Raw genomic sequence first — 27,805 nt, 5'->3', positions numbered from 1 at the left:
CCACGACGACTGATTTATGTAAAGGAAAGAATGAATGGGGCCATGTATCGAGAGATTTTGAGTGAAAATCTCCTTCCATCAGCAAGGGCATTGAAGATGAGACGTGGCTGGGTCTTTCAGCATGACAATGATCCCAAACACACAGCCAGGGCAACAAAGGAGTGGCTTCTTAAGAAGCATTTCAAGGTCCTGGAGTGGCCTAGCCAGTGTCCAGATCTCAACCCCATAGAAAATCTGTGGAGGGAGTTGAAAGTCCGTGTTGCCCAACGACAGCCCCAAAACATCACTGCTCTAGAAGATATCTGCATGGAGCAATGGGCCAAAATACCAGCAACAGTGTGTGAAAAGCTTGTGAAGAGTTACAGAAAACGTTTGGCCTCCGTTATTGCCAACAAAGGGTACATAACAAAGTATTGAGATGAACTTTTGGTATTGACCAAATACTTATTTTCCACCATGATTGGCAAATTAATTCTTTAAAAATCAAACAATGTGATTTTCTGTTTTTTTTCCACATTCTGTCTCTCATGGTTGAGGTTTACCTATGCTGACAATTACAGGCCTCTCTAATATTTTCAGGTGGGAGAACTTGCACAATTAGTGGTTGACTAAATACTTATTTGCCCCACTGTATGTTTCACACAACATCCCAACTTCATTGGAACTGGTGTTGTAATTCACTAAATACAGTGCCTTGCAAAAGTATTCGGCCCCCTTGAATCTTGCAACCTTTCGCCACATTTCAGGCTTCAAACATAAAGATATGAAATTTAATTTTTTTGTCAAGAAGCAACAACAAGTGGGACACAATCGTGAAGTGGAACAACATTTACTGGATAATTTAAACTTTTTTAACAAATAAAAAACTGAAAAGTGGGGCGTGCAATATTATTCGGCCCCTTTACTTTCAGTGCAGCAAACTCACTCCAGAAGTTAAGTGAGGATCTCTGAATGATCCAATGTTGTCCTAAATGACCGATGATGATAAATAGAATTCAACTGTGTGTAATCAAGTCTCCGTATAAATGCACCTGCTCTGTGATAGTCTCAGGGTTCTGTTTAAAGTGCAGAGAGCATTATGAAAACCAAGGAACACAACAGGCAGGTCCGAGATACTGTTGTGGAGAAGTTTAAAGCTGGATTTGGATACAAAAAGATTTCCCAAGCTTTAAACATCTCAAGGAGCACTGTGCAAGCTATCATATTGAAATGGAAGGAGCACCAGACCACTGCAAATCTACCAAGACCCGGCCGTCCTTCCAAACTTTCTTCTCAAACAAGGAGAAAACTGATCAGAGATGCAGCCAAGAGGCCCATGATCACTCTGGATGAACTGCAGAGATCTACAGCTGAGGTGGGAGAGTGTGTCCATAGGACAACAATCAGTCGTACACTGCACAAATCTGGCCTTTATGGAAGAGTGGCAAGAAGAAAGCCATTTATCAAAGATATCCATAAAAAGTCTCATTTAAAGTTTGCCACAAGCCACCTGGGAGACACACCAAACATTTGGAAGAAGGTGCTCTGGTCAGATGAAACCAAAATTGAACTTTTTGGCCACAATGCAAAACGATATGTTTGGCGTAAAAGCAACACAGCTCATCACCCTGAACACACCATCCCTACTGTCAAACATGGTGGTGGCAGCATCATGGTTTGGGCCTGCTTTTCTTCAGCAGGGACAGGGAAGATGGTTAAAATTGACGGGAAGATGGATGCAGCCAAATACAGGAACATTCTGGAAGAAAGCCTGTTGGTATCTGCACAAGACCTGAGACTGGGACGGAGATTTATCTTCCAACAGGACAATGATCCAAAACATAAAGCCAAATCAACAATGGAATGGTTCAAAAATAAATGTATCCAGGTGGTAGAATGGCCAAGTCAAAGTCCAGACCTGAATCCAATCGAGAATCTGTGGAAAGAGCTGAAGACTGCTGTTCACAAACACTCTCCATCCAACCTCACTGAGCTCGAGCTGTTTTGCAAGGAAGAATGGGCAAGAATGTCAGTCTCTCGATGTGCAAAACTGATAGAAACATACTCCTAGTGACTTGCAGCTGTAATTGGAGCAAAAGGTGGCGCTACAAAGTATTAACGCAAGGGGGCCGAATAATATTGCACGCCCCACTTTTCAGTTTTTTATTTGTTAAAAAAGTTTAGATTATCCAATAAATTTTGTTCCACTTCACGATTGTGTCCCACTTGTTGTTGATTCTTGACAAAAAATTAAAATTTTATATCTTTATGTTAGAAGCCTGAAATGTGGTGAAAGGTTGCAAGGTTCAAGGGGGCCGAATACTTTTGCAAGGCACTGTATATATTACTGAGTTCTTCTTGGGAGAAACCAAGCATTTAACAAGTAGGACGCATGGTGTTAATAGCACCACTGAGGTGTACCAATGATTGGCTTTTCAGAGAGGCCAGGTTCGGCTACTGGAGGGCAGCGACAGTGCGTAAAGACAGACTAGTTGGTTTGATGTGAGTGGATATTGTACAAAAAAAATGTGAACACAAAACCCAATAATTAGTTGCAGTCCTATGCAGTATATCAATGTGCACACAAGTCACTGTTAATCAACTGTACTTGCTTGATTCTGAAACCAAGATTCAATTTCCCCAACTAAATGTACACGGGTGACGAACTGCCAAGCATGAATGTCTTTAGGCTTTATGGATAAACAACGTCAGTGTCCAATAGATGGATTTGATTGATCCAACGGACGATGAGCGGGTATCACATACTTGACATAAGTAGTGGGGAGAGAAAACAGGTTGCAGACCCTTCTATCAGACCCTGGGCGTGACAATTATGTTGAAGGACAAAAAAGTCTGTCCTTACCCCGGTAAAACACCAGAAACGTCTATGGTGCATGAGCAATGCCGGCGCGTCAACGCACAAGTGACGCTCAGCGTCAATTTCTATGGGACACGTTTTACGAGCAACGCATGTGTGGAGCGGCACGATCGGTTCACGCAAGAATTGCAAGATCGAGCGAGAGTAACGGGTATTTAAAACTAGAAGTACCATGGGTGTCCCATTTTGGGGCATCCTGGCATCATCCCCAAGACTAGAGGTGTGCGAAATTTCCGATTCTTAGATTATTCGCGATATGGCCGTGGAAGATTCGAGAACGATTCACAAACATCCAAATTCCGATTATTGAAATATGTCAAGTAAAGCGGAAGTAAAACACACTCAGCGCGCCGCACGGTCTTCGGGACGCAATGAGGAACGGAGTGAGAGTAGCTAAACATCATGCTTGTCATTACCCAGCCCCTCGGGTAATGCCAATGCTCAACTCACGGCTCTAGCTCAACTCATGCCGCGAGATAAAAAAAAAAAAAACAACAACATACCTGACTGCTGCCGAAAGCTGCTACAAAGTACGTCCACAATACATAATGTTGAGGTAGATATCATATTTATATAGGACTAGATGGAGAATAGACTCGGTGGCGATAGCAGCACATGTACAGAAAGCTAGATGCGGGCGTTAGTAAATGGCCGCCATCTTAAAGCAGTAGACTTCCCTGCAAGGCTGTTGTAGCGAACCTTCCAAGCGAACCTAATTAACTTTTTATCTAAAATACTCCTAAATCGGTAAAATATTGACTTGAATCTATCTTTAAAATAGTTTTAAAACGTTCACATGTCGAAAGTCGACAAAAGGGAAATTATGGAATAACAGAGAGCAATTTTAACAACTTAAACGGTTGATTGACAACATTAAATAAATTGAATGTAGTTAAAAGCTGCTGATACAGAATGGGGATTTGAGTATATTATTTATTGTTTTTAACTGTTAACTTGATACTGAAATAGTCATTTATTTAAGCCTGCGAGGCTTCTTTTTTTTTTTTTTTTTTTTTAACAGTTTTTGTAACTAATGTACAAAACATTAGCAGCTAATAGTGGGGGTCGGGGTGTCATCAATAATCGATTTATAATCGAATTGTAGCCTCTGAATCGTAATCGTAATCGAATCGTTAGGTGCCCAAAGATTCCCACCTCTACCCAAGACTGTCCCACTTTGGGACGGAGTGTAGCCTTTGTTTTGTAAATGGGGCCATTACTGATGCATCGCTGGCCGCATCCCATTTCTATTTTTTTACCCCTATTCCTTGGCCCTTCAAACGGAGCAATAAGGGGTAGGGCTTGAAACGTCAGCCCTACGAATTGGGACACCCCTTCACACTCACGCACGTCATAAGTCCGTTCGGCCAGTTGTTACGTAACCAAAAGCGACGATAAAAAGTGCACTAAGTGCATGAAGAAACACAATGAACAATGAACTAACATTACAATTAGTGGTGTCCTCTTTTTTCATTCATTACACCCCGAATTAGTGCACTTTTTATCGTGATTAATCTTTTTTAACTATTGCTTTTCTGACTGAAGAAAACACATTGAGAGTAGACAATACTGGTCATCAGCTGTTAGAATATTATTTGGATGTATCAAGCTTGTTTCATTTAATTCAAGCAAAGCAAACAAAACAAACAATTGTAACTAACGGAAGGGTCCACAACACATGCACATACATGTGGAGCACTAGTTCAGTTTAATTTAATTTGATTTCAAATTAAATGTAATATTTACACCATTGTATGAAACCTGAATGATAGTTTCTTTCTGAATTAAGAGTGGTATTTACTAATCTTGCATTTTTTTTTTCCAGCAATTTCATGTGAGGTGCTTTTCTTTTTACCACTGTTGCTTGGTGTTCTTAGTTGTAGTATTTCTAAATATCTATGTATATCAATACACTGTATATCCACAGCAAATTGTTATTTGACCTTTTCAAAAATGTTTTTTAACATGTAGAGGGTATTCAAACAAATACATGCGAATAAATTAGAATTATTAAAATACTATTATCAAAATATCCTTAGAAGTTTAGCAGTTTATTGTCAAGTAAGAAGTAACAGTGTCTGAAAGTAGCCTGACTCTGCAAGGTTTCGCCCAACCCCCTCCTCAGCTAATGGCTGAACTCTCAAGTCAGGCCGTCCTGAGTCTGACTCAGGAAGGGCCAAACCTGCCTGACTGGCTTCGCCAGTCCTGAGTCAGGCTACTTTCTCTTAACTTGCAAGTAGCGTCAAATAATAAACTCTGCCGTTCTTCTCACGTGCGACGCGTTGAGGCGCTTCTGGGATGCGTCTAACACGCGGCCGCACTGCGACTGGGTCTTGTGATGTGTGGTGATTGTGTGCATTGGCTAAGTGACTTTAATGGCCGTGTTTCACTGCGTTGTCGTGGCAGCAACATTGTCGCGCTGTAGACGTTTCTTGTGTGTGACTGGGATTAGGCTCCTGGCCTTGATTCCTAGCTCGCCATCCATTGATTGGAGTAGTCCCAAGGCAGGGCACTTATATAGTCCCTACAGGACTGTTTATTTGGCTAATTGGAACAATGTGACTTGTCATGTGACTGGGTGAATTCAGGGAGTGTGGAAAAAACACAGCACTCGAGAAAATACACAGTCGCCAGTGCTCTCTTGCTTCTGTGAGAAGTATCCACAAATGCAAAACCAATCAACTTACAACCTACCAAACATGACATGCTTTTCTTTTTGCGTGCGCCTGAGTGTTCACATGCTTGTGTGTTCACGCCAGTTTACACATGCGCTCATGCATGTTATTTGCTTCATATGGACATACTTCTGAATACATCAACGTTGATCGTGAAATCACTGTCTTGGCCCCGTTAAAGACTATACATGACTTTCACTTATTTAACATTATTTAATAATGTAGGTCGAGAAGCAAAATGCTTCCTGGAACATAATTATGAGACTTGCAAAAATTCATTCATGTAGACACATTTCATAGGTGGTGGCACACAATGTTTCATATCCATCTCATTTTTTAAAAAATGTGGACACTTGTAAAACTGATATTATATAATTACACCAATGTATGTTTGTAGTCAAACTTTAACATGAAATATCTTGAATACTGTAGCAAACAAGTACTAAAATCTTTTATTTTCCAATCTATGTCACTACAGCAAGTATGATTTAGCCATTTTCCTCTCTGAATTGGATATTTTTCAAAATTTTGTAGACCATCCAGTCAGCCTGATTTACGCAGCTATGTGCAGTTGTCCACATCTGGCAATCGTGTGTTAGTAAATTCATGATTTAAAAGCCTCACAAAAATATCGTGACGTTCAGACCAAAACCCCTAGTTGACAAAATTTGGTTTACTAAAAAAAAATAATTGGTCTGTTGGACAGTCAATGTCCATTGGGATGTTTTCTTTATTTATTTATGTTTTATTTTTTCTTGCAAATTATCGACTATTATAAATGTTGAACCTAGCCTGTGCTCTCTAATGATGTAATAACAGTAGTTCAATAAACATTAGGTGTTTCCGAGAAGTGATTGTTTAGGAGATGCAAGGTTTCGGAATGTTGTCCTGGAATAACAATAAAAAGAAACGATAAAAAAGGTTTCCCATAACCTGCTTTATTTTTTAGTTTGTTTTTGACATGTTTTGCAGGTTTTGGAGGACCTTTTTGTGAAGTCAATCTCAACGAGTGTGAGTCAAAGCCCTGTCTGAATAATGGAGTTTGCGTGGATGGCACTGACCTGTATCACTGCTTTTGCTCAGAGGGTAAGGTCAAGTGTGAATACAATTTTATGCATGCAGTGTCCAAATTAATTCGCTGCCTGTATCCAAATTTGTCACTGGTGCATTTACATTAGCAGAATAATTTTTTTCAGGCAATTCCCACTAAGTTACAACAAAAATAAGACCAGTCCTTGCATCAGTTTTATTAGAAAGCAAAGCTGTATTCTTCAAACAAGTGATATTATGTAGTGCATGATAATGATGATGTTGATGATGACAATGATTGCAGCTTCATTTGGCAATTTCACTAACCATTGCCTTATATCTAGAAATTCCTTTCAAAACACTCACTTGCAAAATTACCCCAGTAATACACCAGGAAAATCTGGCGCATTGACGCTCACCCCCAATTTCCACAGGATCCGTTTTACAAACAGAGCAAGCGACTCAATTGGTCCATGCAAGGATTACAATATCGGGCAAGAGTAGTGGGTACAAAAGATAACAATACAACATGTGGTGACAAGCAACCTTAAATATCATCTCCAAACGAAACACCTGTCGCTTCAAAACAAGTCGATGGACTATTTTGTTTGCCTTTGTGAAAACACAGAGAACCATGCAACTTTTTTACGAAAAACTACAAAGACAAATGACAAAGCCCTCAAAGCCAGCAACTTTGTTGCTGAACTTGTTGCTAAATCCAAAAAAGTCCCACAATGCAGCAGAGACATTAATACTACCTGCTTGCAAAGCCACTGTCAGCGAGACGCTCGCCCCTGATGTATGGAGGACCAAAAGTGCAAAAAGTAAATAACCATACTGATGCGGTTAAAGACATTGCTAAAGTCCCCCTGTATGATCGTTCTGAGCTTTTCAACCCTAAGTGCTCTAAAAATAAAAAAGAGAGACTGAGAGCTGTTGAAGAAGATTCCTGCCAGGATATAGGCTTTATGTTCATTTAAACAGACTTAATTTTCCCCACTGAGTAAGTATACGTACTCAGAAATTATTTTATAATTAAATATACTGTACAGAAAGAAATTTTGAAACATATTTGGTTTGTGGTGTGCCGCAAGATTTTTTCAATTGTAAAAACGTGCCGTGAGTCAGAAAAGGTTAAAAAACACTGCCTTAGAGCAGTGGTGGATGAAGTACTCACTTTTATTACTTAAGTAAAAGTACAGATACAGGAGCAAAAAATATAAGTATCCATTTATAGAGGTCTGGGCCAATATTCAAAGAAAAAAAAAGGAAAATTTGTCATCCGCTCAATTTTACTCAAAACTGTGCAAAACGGGGAAAAACAAGCAATAAAATTGATTACACTGTAAACGGAAGCTTAACAAGCTGAAAAAACTCCAAAACTCAGCTTAACGGTGGATTGCAAGCAACAGGTGCATAACCCCACCTACTGTTCAAGTGTGTGCAGCACCCATCTGAAGGCGTGCTGCTCTCACTGTTGGTTTTTATGTGTCAATATCTTGTTTACCTGCCTAATCTTGTTTTTACTTTTGTTGCTGCCTCTTGTGCTCAATTACGGTATAGTTGCACGGGGCGTATCGACTGCGCCGGAGGCATGAAAAGGGAACTATCAATTCACAATGAGAGAAAAAACAAACAAAAGTAGCACGTAACGCAGGTGACAGTTTGAAAAGTAGCGGAGTAATACTGATTAATACTGATTAGATACGTGATGTAAAATGTAGTCAAGTAAAAATAAAAAGTACCACTTCATATTTGTATTTGTGTAAAGTACCTATACGCAAAAATGTACTTCGTTACAGTCCACCACTGCCTTGGAGTCATAGTTGTGATTAAACCTCCCTTGCAGGTTAACCTTGTTATGCATATTTAATGAAGTTAGAATAATTGTTAAATGTTATGACTCATGGAGAGGTGGCAATTGGTTGCATAGTTGATTCGAGAAACCATGAAATGATGAGTATTTGACCTGCATCGATAATGGTGATGGCCCAGCATTTGTCATGGCCCTCCTGTAGTTGCTATGTGTGACAGTGCTAATGACAGTCATTTTGTAGCGTGACCATGCACTCCAATATATTTATGAGGGGGATAAAATGTCAGAATTGGTGGCAATCGTTTTCATGTCATGGCATTGAATCAGTTAAGAAATTTGAAATGTGCAGAAATATTAATCAGGGAGCTCCATGCATAAAATAACTGACATATTTGATCTTTGTGTCAGTCACATAGTTACAATGGTGTATAGCCTATATAATATGGAATATCTTACTATCTCTGCCACTACATTGGAGTACAACCAGACAGAAAGCATAAAAGTTGAGTGAGTCAGTAGTATAAATTTACAAGGGATGTCCTGATTCGATCACGTGATCGGAAATCGGGCCGGTCGCGTCATTTTTCAAATGATCGGAATCAGGTGAAAAGGATCGTGTTCTTAATTTTAAAAAATGTTTGGTTTTTTTGTTTCTCTGCTTCATACTCGTACAGCACCACAGCATCTCTCCCTCTCTGCTGCTAAACAGTGCAGCCAAACTGGCCAGCTTGTTTGGTACTTAAAGTTAACGATGATTGACGGGTTTATAGCTTTGATCTTGCCAGAGATGCTTGGTAGCACTACGATCAAAGACACACATGTGTAAATCATGGTTAAACTTGCACAAGTTTGCTGTGGGAACTCACTGTGTAAGTGAGAGTCTGTTCTCAGCAGCGTGAGTGTCAAAGCGTGAGTAGATTTGAGTGGACTCAATCAATGAAGCATCTAATAAAGACAAGCATTTTTTGACATTATTCTTGTCAAAAAAAATCACTTGATGAAGGCGGCACGGTGGGAAAGTAACATGTTTGGAATGTTTTTTTTTTTTGCATTGGAGGGCGCTGCACACAAAAACAAAACCCTGAAAAAGCAGTTTCTGCTCTTTCACCCCTTTTAATATAAACTGCTGTATTTTAAGTCAAAACAACTGTTTAATAGAACAAGAAGTTTATATGCTGCCATAGCAGTTTCATGACACATTAAGCCCCTGAACTATTTTTAATTTGTCCGTTTTACCCTGGAGACCCGCGTTTACAGACACCCAGCAACAAAGGAGGGTAATTATCTTTATTATTTGAAACGTCTATCATTTTTAGCCTAAAATCATTCATTGATGTCTAATATTTTGTAAAAAAAAGACTTTAAAAAATTATTCACTTGCATATTTTAAGCTTTTAAACAAATTGTGTCACAATGAAAAAAATAGTGTCTGTAAATAGGTCATGGATATCTACCTCATAACTATGGCTTAATTGTAGTTTTTTTTTTTTTTTTTTTTTTTTTTTTTTTTGTTACCGATGCATTTTCCCCGCTATTTTAGATAATCGATCCAAACAAAGAAAAAAAAAAAAAAAAAAAAAAAAAACGTTTAAAAGGGTAAATATTTGAAAAAGAAAATCTCAACCAATCCTTGATGTCTGCGATTTCTTCATCGCCACCTTTGTTATATTACCGTGTTTCACCCATTAAATCCCCCAAAAATCCGGCTATGGCCATTAACATCTGTGTCTTGACACTCGGTGATACATGCTACATGGAGTTTTTGGATCGAAACAAGGTAAGTACGCAATAATATCTCGTTAAAATCATGGTGTCTTTAATTATGCTCTCACCTTGAGTTAGGGTTTACGGGTTTAATTTTTTTATTTGATCTTAAATGCCCTTCTGTTCAAAATGTTTCTACAGTTAGGGTTTCTTTATACATTTATATTTATATAAATAAAAAATTTAAGCTTTTCAATGATGTATCACACATGCATATAGGACCATTTTTAAATTTGGCCAAATTGGGGCTCTCAGAGCGGAACTTCAAGTCACCTGAGTGTTTTCTGTCATATACATGTCCAATACAGGCCAAATGTTTGGAAACACCTTATTCAACGTCAGACAAATGAAGGTCCCAGGTCCATTGATAAAGCAATAAATTCCACTAATCAACCTCTAAAAGTCATACAGTACATCATGAGTCAATTTTTTTTTGTAGATGACTCCCTCTTGAAGCACTTTAAGAGAATGGCAAGAATGTGCAAAAAAGTAATCAGAGCAAAGGGTGGTTACTTTAAAGATACTAGAATATTATGCATGTTTTAAGTTATTTCACCTTTTTTTTTTGCTAAGTACATAATTCCACACGTGTTCATTCATAATTTTACTACCTTCAGTGAGAATTTACAATGTAAATAGTCATGAAAATAAAGAAAACGCACGAATAAGAAGATGTATCCAAACTTTTGGCCTGTACTCTACAGTGTATCACAAAAGTAAGTACACCCCTCGCATTTCTGCAGATATTTAAGTGCATCTTTTCACGGGATAAGACTGACAAAATGACCAGGTGAGGAGTACAGAGATAAGTGTGTCATGTCTACAGTCAAGCTTGGTGGTGGGAATGACCCCCCCCCCCCCCCCCACACACACACACCTCTTCAATCTCTGCAGCAATGCTGACAGCACTCCTGTAACGAGTCACATGACATTTTGGAGGGAAAATGACAAGCAGTACAAAATTTTGACATTTAGGGATGTACGTAGTTCCCATGCGGTGTACTCACTTTTGTTGCCAGGGGTTTAGATATTAATGACTATATTTTGAGTTATTTTGAGGAGAAAATAAATTAACTCTAGTTATATAAACTGCACACAGACTACTCTTCATTGTGTCAAAGTGTCATTTTGTCAGTCTTGACCCATGAAAAGATGCACTTAAATATCTGTAGAAATGCGAGGGGTGTACTCACTTTTGTGATACACTGTATATATACTGTATATGTATGTATGTATGTATGTATGTATATCATTGGGGGTGTGTGCGTGAGTGGGTATGATTGCCATCTTTTCAAAGTATGGTGTTTACTGACATTTACACACCATTAATGTTGGGATCTTTTTCCCTTTCTCTTCAATTCAGGGTTTGCAGGATTGAACTGTGAAATCAATCATGATGAATGTGACCATGGATACTGCACCAATAATTCCACATGTATTGACTTGGTTGGAGACTATGAGTGCATATGTCTGATGGGCTTTGCTGGTGAGTTATCTAATAATATGTCATCATTTTAATCATTAGGGCATGAATGAATATGATAGGTATGACTGCAAAATTCCTGGTGGTTGTACTTTGATGAATATAAGAATAATTTCTCACACACTTAAAAATATTGACCCTGATGGCTTCTTTTGAAATATTTATATATGATACAATGATACTTATTGGATATGCTATGCATGTTTTCGATACAGTAACACTTCTCAATCAAAATAAAAAAAAAAAAAAAAAAAAAAACATGAAAAACATTATCTCAGCCAGTTTGTTGGCTAACCCTATTTGCCTATTTTAACCCTATCACACTCAGGGAGTACTCAGAGTGTTTACAACGAGGTGACCAAGTTTGCATTGTTTTTAAATTAAGATTTATTTCCTTTCAGGTAAAAATTGCTCAGTTGCTCTCTCAGAATGTACCGATGATGATGACTACTGCAAAAATGGAGCAACGTGTTTGAACGACATCACCGGAGAATTACATTGCATTTGCCCACCAGGTAAATTGCAATCAGTTGTTTCTTATAAAATACTTCTATAGGAAAATCCCATACAGTAGGGTGCATTCCTGTAGTTACAGGCTACCTTCTCTGGTTTTTGTCATCAGGTTTTGGTAAAATTGTTACTAAATTATTCTGTCAGAAGGTTACAACATGGCTATGAAATCATAGTCCTTGATGTGTGCCAGATGTGGAAAGTCAGAAAGACGCTTTCTAGGGGCAGCACCTCATAACCGTCATTCCATCATTAATCCCACTTCTTCCTTCATACCAGGATACTTTGGGAGTGACTGCTCTTCATCTGTAAACCAATGTGTGTCCAATGATTGTGACCCTGACGGGACTCTCCACTGTGAAGGTCTTGCAAATAGCTACATGTGTGTTTGTCAACATGGCTACACCGGTCCACGCTGTGAAACACTCATTGACCACTGTGTGGATGGCCTGTGTCAACACGGAACGTGCTTTGATCTTTGGAGTAGCTTCAAGTGTGATTGTTTACCAGGTAGATCCAGTATCCAAGAGGCACTTGGTTTCAATTGAGACTTGACTTGATGGAATCTTGATCATAGCAGAAAGATTTCAGGGATAACAAAACACATTTATGAGTCTGGTATCAGAAAATGAACTGATTTCTAACTATTATTGAAACAACTAAAACTAAAATGACAAATTATGTATGTTACAATATCAGTGTACCATATCTTTCTGCATCTCTCACTGGTTGTAGCAATTTTTTATTTATATGTCATCGTTAACTATCCGATCAATTACTAATACAGGTTGTCCCCGGGTTACGAACGAGTTCCGTTCCTACATTGGCGTAACCCGAATTTCCGAAATAACTATCCAAAAACAAGTATTACATGTCATTGTACTGTCCCCCTAAGACGTTGGACCTAAATTCTAGCTAGACAGCGAGCTAAGCTGTAATCTTTCCCCTTCTCTTTCTCACTCGGCTGCGCGACTCCTTTGTGGGAGCAAATTTGCTCTTCCACATGTGTGTAAGTGTGCTCTTCTTCGTGTATGCAAATACATTCTTCATGTGTACCTGGCTCTCTTACTCGCGTGTGGAAGTACTGAAATAAAAGCGTGAAAAATAAAACAAAAGTCAATATTATAAACAAATACAGATAGTCCAAGGGTTTCAATGTACCTGACTTACATGATTTTGAGTTTACGATGCGTGTCTCATCTGCTGTTTTTTCTCCGGTCGTTTTTTTTTTTCTTTGTTAAGTCGCGTAACAGTGTCTCGTCCGCCACCTCTCAACATTTATGGAAGTACAGTATATTACTTGTCATTTAATTTAGTTATTCATTAGGTCTAATTAATATAAATGGTTGATCCCTACAGTATATGTTATGCATATCTGGTATTCAGTGTTGGGCACGTTACTTTGAAAAAGTAATTCGTTATCGGTACTCACTATTTCTTCTAAAAAGTAACTGAGGAACTGAATTACTCTAAAGTTAAAGTAACTAGTTACCAGGGAAAGTAATTATTTCCGTTACTTTAAAAAGTTGTCGTACGTCAAAGAATTTGAAATTTTCTGAGCAGTATTCGAGCCAGTTGAATAGAGAAGACTAGACAGGTAGTTGTGTTATAGAACCTTGTAATATGTATTGCACCTCACCAGCAACAGATTTATCCTACACTTGAAGTGCAACAAAAATAAACCGTAAACAATATAATCAAATAACAATCAGCAGTAAACAACATAAAGTGAGTTTAATCAATTAAATCTAACTCTCACAACCAGAGACAACTGCTCAAGTAGACATAGCCTACTGTACTTCAAGTATTTTGACTTGAAATAGTGTTTATATCTCCACCTCGTAAAGGACAAATTTTCCTCTGAATGCTCTGCCATCATATCCCTCAGCATCTGTTTTGCGTGTGTGTGTGTTTGCTGCACGCGCTGTTCCAGTTTGTGTGTGAAAACACACAAACTCTCTGATTGGCTTACCATGACACATGACTCTAACCCTCAGCCAATCACAATCACTTCCATTGCATCAATCCAGGTGGTGCATTCGGGTAGCCTCGTCCCCCTACTCCTCCCGTCACCCTCAAAGCGTCTGCCGTCCTCAAGATGTAAGCAGCATTCTTGCTGGCTGACAGTGGGGGATGGGAACGAGGCTAGCATTCAGGTGTAGCAAAAACAGAAACGTTAGCAAGCTTTGGAAAGCATTGTCTAATTGATTGAGCAGGGACAAACAACCTGGAGTCATAAGAAGTATGTGCTGTAATATTCTGATACAGAATTATCCGAGGCACCCTAAAGTGCACACGGTGCAATATTGTTTTGCTCACATGATGCGGGAGTGAGTTTGAGACATGGCCTGCCGAGAGCCGTACGTTTGTGTTAATGTTGAAGTTATATGTGCTATTAAACAGACAGAGTGCCAGCACGTCCTGTGTGGTATATCTTTGCTAAGAAAAAGCACAAAACAAAACACGTGCGCTATTCTCGAACCTGGATGCACCCCAAGTCTTGGATGACAAATAAACAGAGCAGAGTAGACTCGCGACAGCTGGTAGTTTCTTCAATTTATTCAGAGTAAGTAACGCACCGCTTTTGACCATCAGTAACGGTAACGGCGTTATAACGGCAGAAAAAATAATTAGTTAGATTACCCCGTTACTGAAAATTTTTTATTTTATTTATAACGCCGTTATTCCCAACACTGCTGGTATTTCATTATACTATAGTACAGAGAATGTGCGGTCCCCTTTCCTTTGTTGCACTTGGACTTGTTTGATGTCACGTCAGCGCTATTTTGTGTTAGTTTCGAGCGTTGCTTTCACATTGGGAAGCAGGGGTGAGCGCCGTTTAACATTTCAAGAAGGCAGAGAAACGGTAAACGGTGCGATGAACCTCCAAAAGTTGTCAGAGCGTTTAACATCCAAGACTTACTGACCAAAAAAGTCAAGTGCCTCTGCTTTAGACTGGCCATTGTTTTAAAGCTAACTAACTGAAGCTAATGTTAATGCTAACACCAACGCCAGGATTACATTTAGCGTCTGGCTCAGCACAGACCTTTTAGGGCTAAAGTAACATTGCATATTCCCTTTTGCCAAGATAAGACAATAAATCTTGCCATGTTTTCAAACTAGTAAGATGGAGCGCTAGCTTGAGACACATCCTAAACTCAGGTGAGGAGAGAGAGGCGCAGCACATCTCGCATAAGTGTCACGACCCAAACACTGCTACGATGCAATCTGACATACTCCACGTACAATATAAAAATGTCACGCATTGTGAACATATGACAGAAACGATGTTGCGTTTTCGTCTCGTTGTTTTCTCGTCGGACGAAACTGCCATTCGTCTCGTTATGTTCTAGTCTCCCAAGCCACGTTTTTAGCTCGTCGTCACGTCATCGTCATAAAAAATTGTTCGTCGACGAAAACTGCCCTTTCGTCTCGTTATGTTCTAGTCTCCCAAGCCACGTTTTTAGCTCGTCGTCACGTCATCGTCATGAAAAATTGTTCGTCGACGAAATATTTTCATTTTCCTCATTTTTGATTAAATCAACACTGCTACAGTACAACATAAAATGAAGTCATTGAGGCCATAACAAGTCTCAATTGACTTAGCTTGCATTTTCTTTTTTCCTTCTCTTTTCCCAAAAACAGAAAAACAACAGCTTACTCTGTCCCTCTTCAAAATAAATGCACTTCCTGTGAAATTTCTAGCAGTAAACTGTTAGCAGAAATAAATGTTCAGAATAATTTTAGCTGTGTATTTATTTTCGTCAATGTAAATAATATAAATCGAAAGGTTTTTATGTTGTATTTCCTTTAGATGATTTTAAAGTTAAGAATTATTCACTATGAAATCAATATACTCTTTATACTAGGGCTGTCAAAGGATTAAAAATTTTAATCGAGTTAATTACAGCTTAAAAATTAATTAATCATAATTAATTGAATTCAAACCATCTATAAAATATGCCATATTTTTCTGTAAATTATATATATTCTGTCAAATAAATTGTTGGAATGGAAAGATAAGACACAAGATGGATATATACAGTGGGGAGAACAAGTATTTGATACACTGCCAATGGGAAAATCCATTGGCAGTGTATCAAATACTTGTTCTCCCCACTGTACATTCAACATACGGTACATAAGGACTGTAGTGGGCATTTCGCTCTACTGTCATTTAAATCTGTCTATGCTGTCCTCACTCCAAAGCGTCTACTTTTTCCAAAGCTAGACAGCTAGTGAACGACGCCTTAATAATCAGACTTCTTCCTTTTTCATCTGATTTATTAATAAAATAGCCTCAAACCATTGTCCTCTTTAGACCGTCATAAAACTACAAAAAAAAGTACACAAGCATTGCATTAGCAACAACGTTAGCTTAGCACGCTATACAGGTTCACTAAACATAAACAAAAAGCGTCTCATACAAAAAATAGAACATTTCGCTTACTAACATAATATGTAAATTCTTTACAACAACCATACTTACGGACAAATCTTGTCCAAGGATCATATAAGCACAACATTACAACGTAGGCGTCAGCCCGAGACGTCGTGCAGCCATATGAACTGGCAAGAAAAAAATAAACCATGTCGCAAAGCGACCACAAGAGTTCGCTGTTGTGCTGCAGCACAAAAAGCCTTGCTGTAAAACTTACCAAAAAGCAGAATACTGTCTGAGCGGGACATGTGCGTTAATTGCGTCAAATATTTTAACATGATTAATTTTAAAAAATTAATTACCGCGCGTTAACGCGATAATTTTGACAGCCCTACTTTATACCAAATTTTTCACACTGGGCCGAAAATCAGAATATCTTAATCAGAGACCGTGGATGTTGCTTCTTTTCAATTAGCACAGGGTCTTGTAAACCTCAGTTTTCCAGTTAGTATTTCCTTCCTTTGCAGGTTCAACTGGTCGTTATTGTGAGCTGAACATAAATAATTGCGAGGGAAATCCATGTGGTGTCTTAAGTGTTTGTGAGGACACTCTTGATAGCTACATTTGCTTCTGTGCACCTGGATTTATTGGTATGTCAAATTAATCTTTATCAGGTACTCAGGTTGTGTGGAATTTCTTTATTCACTAGAGACATTTGTCCTCATTGTTCCCTTTTATGCTTCATAGGAAATTACTGTGAGATTGAAGTAAATGAATGTCTCAGCCAGCCTTGTAAAAATGGCGGCTCCTGCGTTGATGGTGTCTCTTCTTTCAGCTGCCTTTGCCCAGTGGGATTCAGAGGTAGTATGCTATGCGCACATATACAGTATGTTTATTTGTTTTTGTCTGAAGGAGATGAAAAATATTTGCCTCTCTTCTGGCGTAATATAGGAAATCTTACCTGAACTAGGTCAACATTGGTTAATTCTTTACATTTAGATATTGTTTATTTCAATTTATGCAATGGAAATCAAAGTCTGTGCTCTTTTACCACTTCCATAATTAGTACCAGACTTTATAAATTTATATTAGGGGAGAGCATCTCTCATATAGGGATCTAATTGAGGTCCTTACTTTTCAAAAAGTGCTATTTTCCAAGTGCAATTTTCCTTTTGTATTTCAAGATGGCTCCAAGGTCACATGACTTAAATCAGTCCTCTTTAGATATGGTAAACCCTCACAGTAATTTCAAGAGCACCCGATGCCATTATTAGTCAATATGAGCTTGACAAGTTGACCTACACAAACTAAAAAGGAAAAAAAAGGTTATCTATTAAATTACTTGTAAATTAACCAGTAAATTTAATTGCCTTCTTATGATACCAGCAGAGGAAAGTCACAGCGCACTAATTGTCCTTATGGTTTCACATTTCATGGCACTGATGTCTGCAGTGAGATCTCCTGCTAGACCGAAATGAGTCGATCAACCATTTAAATGACGCCGTACTCCCTGTTGCTAATGGTCCACATAATCTCTTAATGGAATGAAGACGAGGTCACTCAGTGGGATTTTGAACAAAAAGTTTTTTGGACATGTAAACTATGAATTTGTAATTCCATATCAGGTGTTAGGATTGGCATGTCATCATTTTTTCTCAATGTGACCTCAAGACTGTGGCACAATCATAAAACCAATTCGATTTGTGACGAGAGGGGAATAGAAGGAGGCATCAAACATTTGTAGATGTATTATGGACCACAACTTTTGCATGCGTCACATCAGCAGATAAGTGCATTGAGACTGTTGGATATGGCCGTCTGTATAGAGCACAGGAGCTTTATTTTATTTTATTTTTATTATTTCTATTTTTATTTTTCGGGGGGTATTTTTCGTCTCTGTGTGTGACTCCAAATTTCTTATAAAATATTTGGTGGTAAAGAGATATTTAAAATTTACCTTGAACATCATTGGCAACAATACATTACCCACAAAGAATGTTGTTTTTTTTAATAGAAATTCATTTGAAATGAATCTAAAACCATAGCCAAATCTCTATGATTGAAATCGAATGAAAACATGTATGAAACACAGGGGTGTCACTCATAGGCAGATTTTGACCTTTTGGGCAGGGTGATCACAACATAAAATAAGGACAGTTATACTTTTCGCCAAGATCGTCATCCATTGAATATGGTACGCCCGTTGGTGGCTTGCCAATGTAGTTATCCTCGTCAAAAATTGTACCCCATGGGTGGAGTCACTGCGCTGCACTGATTTTCTTGATTTCCATGTTTAGATGATGTACAGTGTATCACAAATGTGAGTATACCCCTCGCATTTCTGCAGATATTTAAGTATATCTTTTCATGTGACAACACTGACAAAATGACACTTTGACACAATAAAAAGTTGTCTGTGTGCAGCTTATATAATAGAGTTAATTTATTTTCCCCTCAAAGTAACTCAAAATATGGCCATTAATATCTAAACCCCTGGCAACAAAAGTGAGTACACCACATGGGAACTACGTACATCCCTAAATGTCCAAATTGAGTACTGCTTGTCATTTTCCCTCCAAAATTCCATGTGACTCGTTACAGGAGTACTGTCAGCATTGATGCAGAGATTGAAGAGGTGTGCGGGGGGGGGGGGGGGGGGGGGGCGGTCATTCCCACCGCCATCCTTGACTGTAGGCATGACACACTTATCTTTGTACTCCTCGCCTGGTCGCCGCCACACATGCTTGAGACCATCGGAACCAAACAATCTGAATCTTCGTTTCATCAGACCATAGGACATGGTTCCAGTAATCCATGTGCTTTGTTGACATGTCTTCAGCAAACTGTTTGCGGGCTTTCTTGTGTACCGTCTTCAGAAGAGCCTTCCTCCTGGGGTGACATCCTTGAACACCAATTTGAGTGCGGCGTATGGTCTGAGCACTAACAGGCAGACCCCTCACCTTCCTATCACAGCCAAAGTTACGTGCAGAAATTACCATATAAAGGAGCCATGTGCAGATTGTGTATATGGAGTGAATAGAGTAATATGACCATATTAAATAGGCCCGTTATGTGTATATTAACTCCAAATTATTTTATATTTTACTTGTGAAATTTATACTAGGGCACAGCAGAGCAATACTGGGGCACGTGCCCCAGTGAAATATATCTGGCGAGGCCCATGCTGAAATTTGAGATATATAATTATTCTGCTGGAAGGTATCAACAACAATTAGATATTTTTCCTTACTTCTACATTGCAATGCAAAATGAGTCTGAATCTGCATCATCCCATAGTTATTGTATTGTGTTGATTTTGAAGCCATGAATATAACACAAACTTCAACAATCCTGCATCCATTGTATATACATTTATTCATTCATCTTCTGAGCCTCTTATCCTCACAAGGGACGCAGGAATGCTGGAGCCTATACCAGCCAACGATGGGCAGTAGATGGGGTACACCCTGAATCGGTTGCCAGCCAATCGCAGGGCACATGGAGACTAACATCCATTCACGCACACACTCATCACAATTTGGAGTGTTCAATCAGACTACCAAGCATGTTATGTTTTATTTGGATGTGAAAGGAAACCAGAGTATTAAGGGAAAACCCATGCTGGCATGTGGCCGAAGTCCAGGATTGAACCCCTCATCTCAGAACTCTGAGAACTCGGACGTGCTAAGCACTCCACCACCACATATTGTTAATACTCATAAAAATACATGCTTTATTTATTCATTTACATAAATTTTATTCCAGCAAAGCATCTTGATTTAATAATCAAAATCTTCATCAACTCATCGGTTGCCGTTGACAGCAATAGTGTTGCAACCAATTTAAATTGGGAGGGCTAGGCGTAAATAATTATGTGCCAGTCCCATCAGCAATGGATTTCCAATCCGATGATTCCTGCTAGGCCTGCTATTTATAGAAGAACGGACACACATCGCCCTCAATGGCAGCCAATGAGTTAATCACTGCAAACAGTATCCCCACACCATATTTCCGTCACTTAATATCATAATCTATTACTGGAAACCATATTACTGTGAAGTGTGTATTCTCAGTGTAACCAGCATTCAGATTGAATATTCAATGCTGCACTTCAGAGCTTAACTGTGCTTAATGCCAAATTAATTCATCGGAGGACAGTGAGAATGAGTATGGATCTTACAGAAGTCCACTTTTTGATTCTCATACATGTCGTTCTCTCAGGCAGCTTCTGTGAAATCAGCGCCAACGAGTGCACGTCATCACCCTGCCTGCACAATGCCACTTGTGTTAACCTTGCTCGTGGCTATGGATGTGTGTGTGCATCTGGTTTTACAGGTTAGTAGTACATTTAATTTTTTGTTTTATTCTGACAAGAAGTTTTCACAATTACAATGATCTTAATTTTTTTTTTAGTTTTATTATGCTTCATAAAATAATTTGCTAACTTTGTCACTCATTGAACCCATCCAAAATAATAGAATAAAGCATCTTGTTCTAATACTTGCAAACATTTAATCTGTTGTTGTGAGCATAATTATCCAACATGGGGTGCTGTGAAAGTCGTTGAAATGCTGCTGTGTTTTGATGATCAGATTGACGTATAATTCAATGAGACAGTAAAAAGATTTGAAGATTTCAACCCCTTCTTACAGATACTGTAATTATCAAACAGTTGTCTATAGCACAGCACAAGCCAGTATGTCTCATTATGAGTGTTTATATATATATATATATATATAGCACATTATATCTGTGCATGTCTTTGTTCAAGGAAGCCGATGTGAACTTCACATTGATGAGTGTGCTTCATCACCCTGTAAGAATGGAGCCACATGCATTGACCAGCCTGGTAATTACTTTTGCCAATGTCTGGCCCCACTTAAAGGTAATGGATACTAAGATAATGGGCACCTAAAAAGATCAAGAAAAATAATAACAAATACAAAATCTAATAAAGTAAGAATTAACTTCACATACTATTATTTACCAGTCAAAAACCACTTAACATCTCAACAAAATGAATGTTTATTTTCTAACAGAGGTTAGAAAATCACATAATTTATCGAGATTTATGCTTCGTTGAATGTGTAGTTTAAGTGTCATTGTAAGATGGTATAATTGCATAAACAATGCAAGTGCTTTAGGCTAATGTGCTATGATTAAAGTAGGTCAAGCATTAAAAGGCATATAAAGAGCAATGAGGCTAAACTGTTAGTAAAGGTAAAAAAAAAAAAATAAATCTTATACCCGTTAGTACATTGTTGCAACAGTTCTTTTTTACTTATTAATTTGTGAATGCAATTTCTTAGTATTTACTGTGTTCTTAATTATTAATCAAATGTAGGTAAAACTGAAAATATTCAGGGAAAATAAATATTAGTGCAGCTTTTAGTGGAATGTGAGCAGACCTTTGTTTTTCCTCAGGCACTAATGTTTTATGTTGTAAATGTTTTATGTTGTCTTGTATTCATGTCGTCATGAGAAAAGAGCTCGCTTTCAATTGACCACCTAGACAAAATAACAGAAAGTGAAACAGCATTTAATCTATCATGAGGTTGAGTTCAAAGAATCGGAGAATAGGGGGGCAGTCGTTAAAAATCCTCAATTATGCCATTTTAACACTATTTCAACAAGGGTGGATTCTCCTGTGTATTCACCCCAGGTCGAAATTGTGACTTGTTACCCTGTGAGGCCGGTAATCCCTGTGAGAATGGAGCCTTGTGTGTGGAAGAGCTGGATGAAGACCATTACCCTTTGGGCTTCCGGTGCCGCTGCCGCCGAGGATTCAGGGGCCCCCACTGTGAAATCAATGTGGATGAGTGCAGGTCCAATCCATGTGTCAATGGATTTTGCTATGATGGTAAAAACACAAAGAATAAAACAAAATTTAAAAAAATGCAAGAGAGAGAGAAAGACAGTTACACTCCAAAATTTTAAAGCAGCGTCTACCCTAACAAGGGTGTACTGTGAATGGCATAATATCGTTTGATTGGATGATCTAGGACACTGTCCATGAGAGTCGGCTTGCATATTTGCCTACATTGAAATTGAATCACTGTTGATTGAATTGATTAGTCAAATTAAGTCATAAAGTTGAACAAATAATACAATCAAAGATGACACTTTATCTCTAACACCACACTCTGGCTAGGTTCACACTGCAGGTCTTAATGCACAATTCCGTTTTTTTTTTTTTTTTTTTTTTTTTTGACGTAGCCGTTCAGACTGCCTTCGTCCATTGAGCCCGTTCAAGTATTACGCATGCGCACTAATTCGCAGTCTGACACACGCTGACCCAAACTGAACCGCATGTGCAGATGCATCAAAACAAATAACTACGCACTGTGCGTGCATGACGCGTACATAAGCCATAGACTTCATAACCTATTGACATGACACAGGAAACGGGGCCGATCCGTAGTGGGCCTATTTTCAAAAACTTCAAATTCAAATATTTTCAAAACCAAAGAAGCTACTGACCTAAAACCAAAACAGGCACCTATCTTAGCCATATATGAGTCTCCATGAGCAGCGGCATCAAAAAATTCAAAGTTGTTCCCTAATAAAATCCAGGTTTATCATTTTTTACGTAAGTATAACAAAACTTAAAATGCTTATACAGTAAATTCTCACATTTTACATTAGATGCACAAAAATAACCAAATGCAGAGATAATCACCTACATTTTCAGGATCAATAGCAGTATTTAACATATCATATATGTTTTTGCCCAAAATACCTATCAAATAAAAAAAAAAATTAAAACCATATTATTCTTTTATTTACTGCGTGTTTTCAACAGCTAATAAATCAGTCAATTTTCACATCATAAAATTAATACTTGAGGAAAGCATGCAGAATCAATTAGTATATACAACTAGATTACTACTAAATCCTGTATACAATCATAGTATTATATTATTATTAACAATAGTATTTATGTTTCATTAATATGGCAAATGCTCGTCTTTAAGTTCACTGTGGCGCCGCCTTTCCACAACAAAGAGCTTTTTACGTTGAAATTCTTGTGAATAAATGCTTAAATCCATGATTTATTTATAGATATGGACGTAAAACAGTCTCGATTCTTGTTTAAAAGCAAAAGAAATCGTGCAGGTAGTATTTATGTTACGTAAATATGGCGAATGTGCGTCTCGTCTTTAAAGTTCACTGTGGCGCCGCCTTACTACAACAAAGAGCTGTTTAGGTTGAAATTCTTGAGAATAAATGCTTTAATCCCTAAATTAGTTATAGATATGGACGTAAAACAGTCTCAATTCTTGGTTAAAAGCAAAAGAAACCGTGCAGCTAGTATTTATCTTACGTAAATATAGCGAATGTGTGGCTCGTCTTTAAGTTCACTGTGGGTCCACCTTACCACATCTCCTCAGCAAAGAGCGTTTTACATTTAAATTCTTGTGAATAAATGCTTAAATCCCTGAATCCTTTATAGATATGGACGTAAAGCAGTCTCGATTCTTGGTTAAAAGCAAAAAAAACCCGGGCAGTTTGAATTTACTTTACTTAAATCTGTCGAAGAATTATGCTAGTCTGTTAGCGCTTTGTTATGATAAGTGGGCTGCCCCAATGGCTTTTTCCGTTCAAAATTCTTGTGAATAAATCCTTAAATCACTGAATTCTTTATAGATATGGACGTAAAACTGTCTCAATTCTTTGTTAAAAGAGCAAAAAAATGAGCACTTACGCATCTATTTTAAGTATATATGCCAAAGAATGACGCCAATGCCGTAGCGGTTCCTATTCTCCGATTGATTTTTTTCACAACGTTTCAAAATGCATGCATAGTACGAAAAATAAAATGTTTGAGTCCTCGAACAAATCACTCCTGAGACAATCCTTCCTATTAGTATGCAGTACAGCTTTCGTAGTTCTTCCAAAAATCCAAGCTTAAATCTGGCTTGTGCCGTCTTCGTCTGATTATCACTAAATGAAGCTCGGCGGCTCGGCCCCCTATGGTAAGGCTTGACGCAAAGAATGACGAGGTGTCATGTCAATAAGTAATGAAGTCTATGCATAAGTCTTATGTGTCTGCGTCAGTTTGCCCCGACTCGGCCATGTACGCAATACTGAATTATTGCTCATTTGGCGCAAAGTAAGAAACCGAGCACTATCAGGCTTATCCTTTTCTATATTTTTTTATGACTGTGGTCAAGCCCGCCTCCTGCTTAGTATAAGCTAGGCACTAATGCTAATGAACAGCTACATCGCTGCCGTCTTGCATGCCGTTCTCGCTCTTTGCTGACGTAATTGCTGCATGAATTCCGGTTTGGGAGATCTGAGAGTTCAGACAGCCGCTACATTCTGGAAAAATGTGGTCCAGATCAGATGCCTGACTTGAGTCGGAAAAACACGAAAAAATCGGATTCGTGCCTTAAGACCTGCAGTATGAACCTAGCCTTTTTAGCTAAAGGATGTACTGCACTTATTTATATGAAATGTAAATTTCAACAATATATCTGTGGCAGCATTTCTCTTTTCAAAATATTCTTTCTTAACATTATCTTTCTCAAAGTGTTTTGTTTTTATTCAGCTTCTGAGCTGCAATGATTTTAATAGCTACATTTGTACATTGCATGTATATTTACAAAAACAATAATAATAGTAATAATAAATGGTTTTTCATGCCACAGAGTTGTGAGCCTGTGATCTAGGGGCTTACTTCATTGTGTTCACCTCCATGAAGTTGGCCCCCCATCAGACGCAAATTTATAGAAAAATGATGTCATTCGTTTGTGCTAGTTTTGTGCTCGTTTATGCTGAAAAAAAAAAATCGTTTTTGCTGCTATCGTTTTTGAGATATTAACAATTCTTTTATGGGTCAATCTAAAGTCAACCAGCCCCCAATTTTGAGTAAAAATGGCTAAAAATGGTGTCAATCGTTTGTGCTACGTTTGTGCTGTAAAAATGTTCATTCGTAATGCTATCGTTTTAACAATAGTGAGATACTAATTTCGAGTGATGACGTCAATCGCAGTGACTCTGTCACGGCTGACAAGGCGTACCAACTCTCTCAATAACAGAGTGGGGGGTTTGAGATATTAATTTGGAGTGATGAGGTGACTTCATTTACTAACAATTTACAAACATAGCATAAAGGAATGGCACCATTTCAGGTCCATTGCAATAAATGGGGGGCTGTGTGACGTCATCACCCTAAAATATTATCTCAAAAACGACAGCACAAATGACACTTTTTGTATCAGAAACATAGCACGAACAATTGACAACATTTTTAGCCATTTTTAATTAAAGTGTGAGGTTGGTTGACCTCAGACTGACCCTGTAAAAGAATTGTTAATATCTATCTCAATATCTCAAATTTTTTTTAAGCACAATAGAGCACAAAGTTAGGTTAAACGAATGATATATTGTAATTGTTCTATAAATTTGCATCTGTTGGTGGCTCAACTTTACGGCGGTATTGTGTTCCCATACACCCCAGTTAGCTGTCTGGACTAATCTTGATTGTAGGCTTTTTGGGGGGCCTGTAGGACCCACTGACCCAGCACTCATAACCAGCTAGCCCCATCCCTGGGGAGAGCACCACAGAGCCACCGAGGCTGAGATGAGTAATACTGCTGCCACCCATGACCAAAAGCATTTAATGAGAGTAATAGTGGTTACACACACCAAGACGGAGTGACAGCATAGATTACGTGGTAAATCTTTGGGATAATGAAGAATCCTGGGACCCCGACTAGGGACGTAATAAATTCACTCCGGTAAGAAGCACAATTATCTCTGTCACTGGCTAACTCAGCATCAATGCGGTATTGCAGAGAAAGAGTGATAAATCCCTCGTCATTAGTGACAAGTGGAAATACATTAAAAACTATGGAATATTTCACAAATGGTGTTGAAAATTGGCTCTTTTTTAATGTGAAAAATATATTTCTCTTATGATCTGTCCTTGATTTGCCTGATATGAACTCTGAAGTGTGGCAACAAATTATAAACCTTCTTTCTGACCTACCATTGAGAGAAATTGGTACATATAAGTGAAAGGGGGGTAAGGTTAAAAATTACAGTGGCCAGACATGATATTTTAAAGGGAAAGACAATAACTTTATCATGTGCATCCTTATGGAAATAATCTTGTTTAATGAATTGGAAAAAAAAAAAAAAAAAATTCATTTTACTTACCTGTAAGGGAGGCAAAACATTTATTTATTAAAAAAAAAAAAAAAAGCCAGGATTTTCAAGATGTGGCTGCCCTAAGTGCGGGCAGACATTTTGCCAATGCTGGTACCATTTTAACCAACAAGATGTGAGTATCCCATTATTCTTTTGAGGTCGTTAATTCCTAATATCAAATGCAATTATGCTCGAATCTGTCAGTGTGTATTTGCTAGAGACAGACCAATTATCGCCGCCGATATTTAAAAATTGACGTACATATCGGTATCTGTATTTTTTTTCAATCCGACCGGCCGGTATGAAAAAATCAGTTTAAACCTGCAAGATAAAAAGAGGTTTTCCACAAAGTCATTTTTTCATAATGTCTTTCTCCACAATGGCCTTTTTATTTTATAATGTCATTTTTCAGCACAATGAATTGTCTTCCGTCAATCAAATACACAAGGCGGAGTCAGTTAAGTGATTGGCTGGATCGTGGAGTCTGGCCAGTTGCACTAACATTTGATAGTGTCACTTTCAGTTAGTCACTCACGAGAAGTTGCAAACTGGTTGGCTGGTAACGAAAGGCCTTACCATTACTCCAATCTATCCAATTACTTAACTGACTCCGCCTTCTGCATTTGATTGACAGAAGGCAATTCATTGTGCTGAAAAAAGACATTATGAAAAAAAAAAATATTTGTGAAAAATGCTTTTTATCTTGTAGAATCTTATTGTGCTGGAAAATGACATTATGAAATAAAAAGGGTATTGTGGAAAGAGGCATTATGAAATTTAAAAAAATACTTTTTATCCTTTAATATCTTGTCATAATACTATTATCTTATTTTACAATACAGTGGTATGAAAAAGTATCTGAACCTTTTGGAATTTCTCACATTTCTGCATGAAATCACCATCAAATGTGATCTGATCTTGTCAGAATCATACAGATGTAAAAACAGTGTCTGCTTTGACTAAAACAACCCAAACATTTATAGGTTTTCATATTTTAATGAGGATAGCAGGCAAACAATGACAGAAGGGGGAAAATAATTAACTGGATCCTCTGCCTAAGGACACTTAAAGAGCAGTTGAAACCAATTTTTACCAAATAATTTAAGTTGGGTGAGTGCCCGCTCACTGATGACAG

General features: G+C 38.1%; 1 protein-coding gene across 1 annotated transcript in view; it reads left to right on the top strand.

The window, feature by feature from the left end:
- The window catches only part of eys (eyes shut homolog), a 522,745-nt gene that overhangs the window by 131,848 nt on the left and 363,092 nt on the right, over positions 1-27,805 (top strand). The window contains exons 14-22 of the mRNA XM_057847548.1: positions 6,505-6,618; positions 11,505-11,627; positions 12,026-12,139; positions 12,414-12,644; positions 17,043-17,165; positions 17,263-17,376; positions 20,737-20,850; positions 21,287-21,400; positions 22,178-22,375. Of these exons, the coding sequence (XP_057703531.1) occupies positions 6,505-6,618; positions 11,505-11,627; positions 12,026-12,139; positions 12,414-12,644; positions 17,043-17,165; positions 17,263-17,376; positions 20,737-20,850; positions 21,287-21,400; positions 22,178-22,375 (1,245 nt within the window). The remainder of the gene's footprint in view (positions 1-6,504; positions 6,619-11,504; positions 11,628-12,025; positions 12,140-12,413; positions 12,645-17,042; positions 17,166-17,262; positions 17,377-20,736; positions 20,851-21,286; positions 21,401-22,177; positions 22,376-27,805) is intronic.

The sequence above is a fragment of the Corythoichthys intestinalis genome, chromosome 10, assembly GCF_030265065.1.
Source record: "Corythoichthys intestinalis isolate RoL2023-P3 chromosome 10, ASM3026506v1, whole genome shotgun sequence".
Taxonomy (NCBI): Eukaryota; Metazoa; Chordata; class Actinopteri; order Syngnathiformes; family Syngnathidae; genus Corythoichthys; species Corythoichthys intestinalis.
The sequence above is the reverse complement of the archived record's forward strand: the minus strand, read 5'-3'. Positions and strand labels throughout refer to the sequence as shown.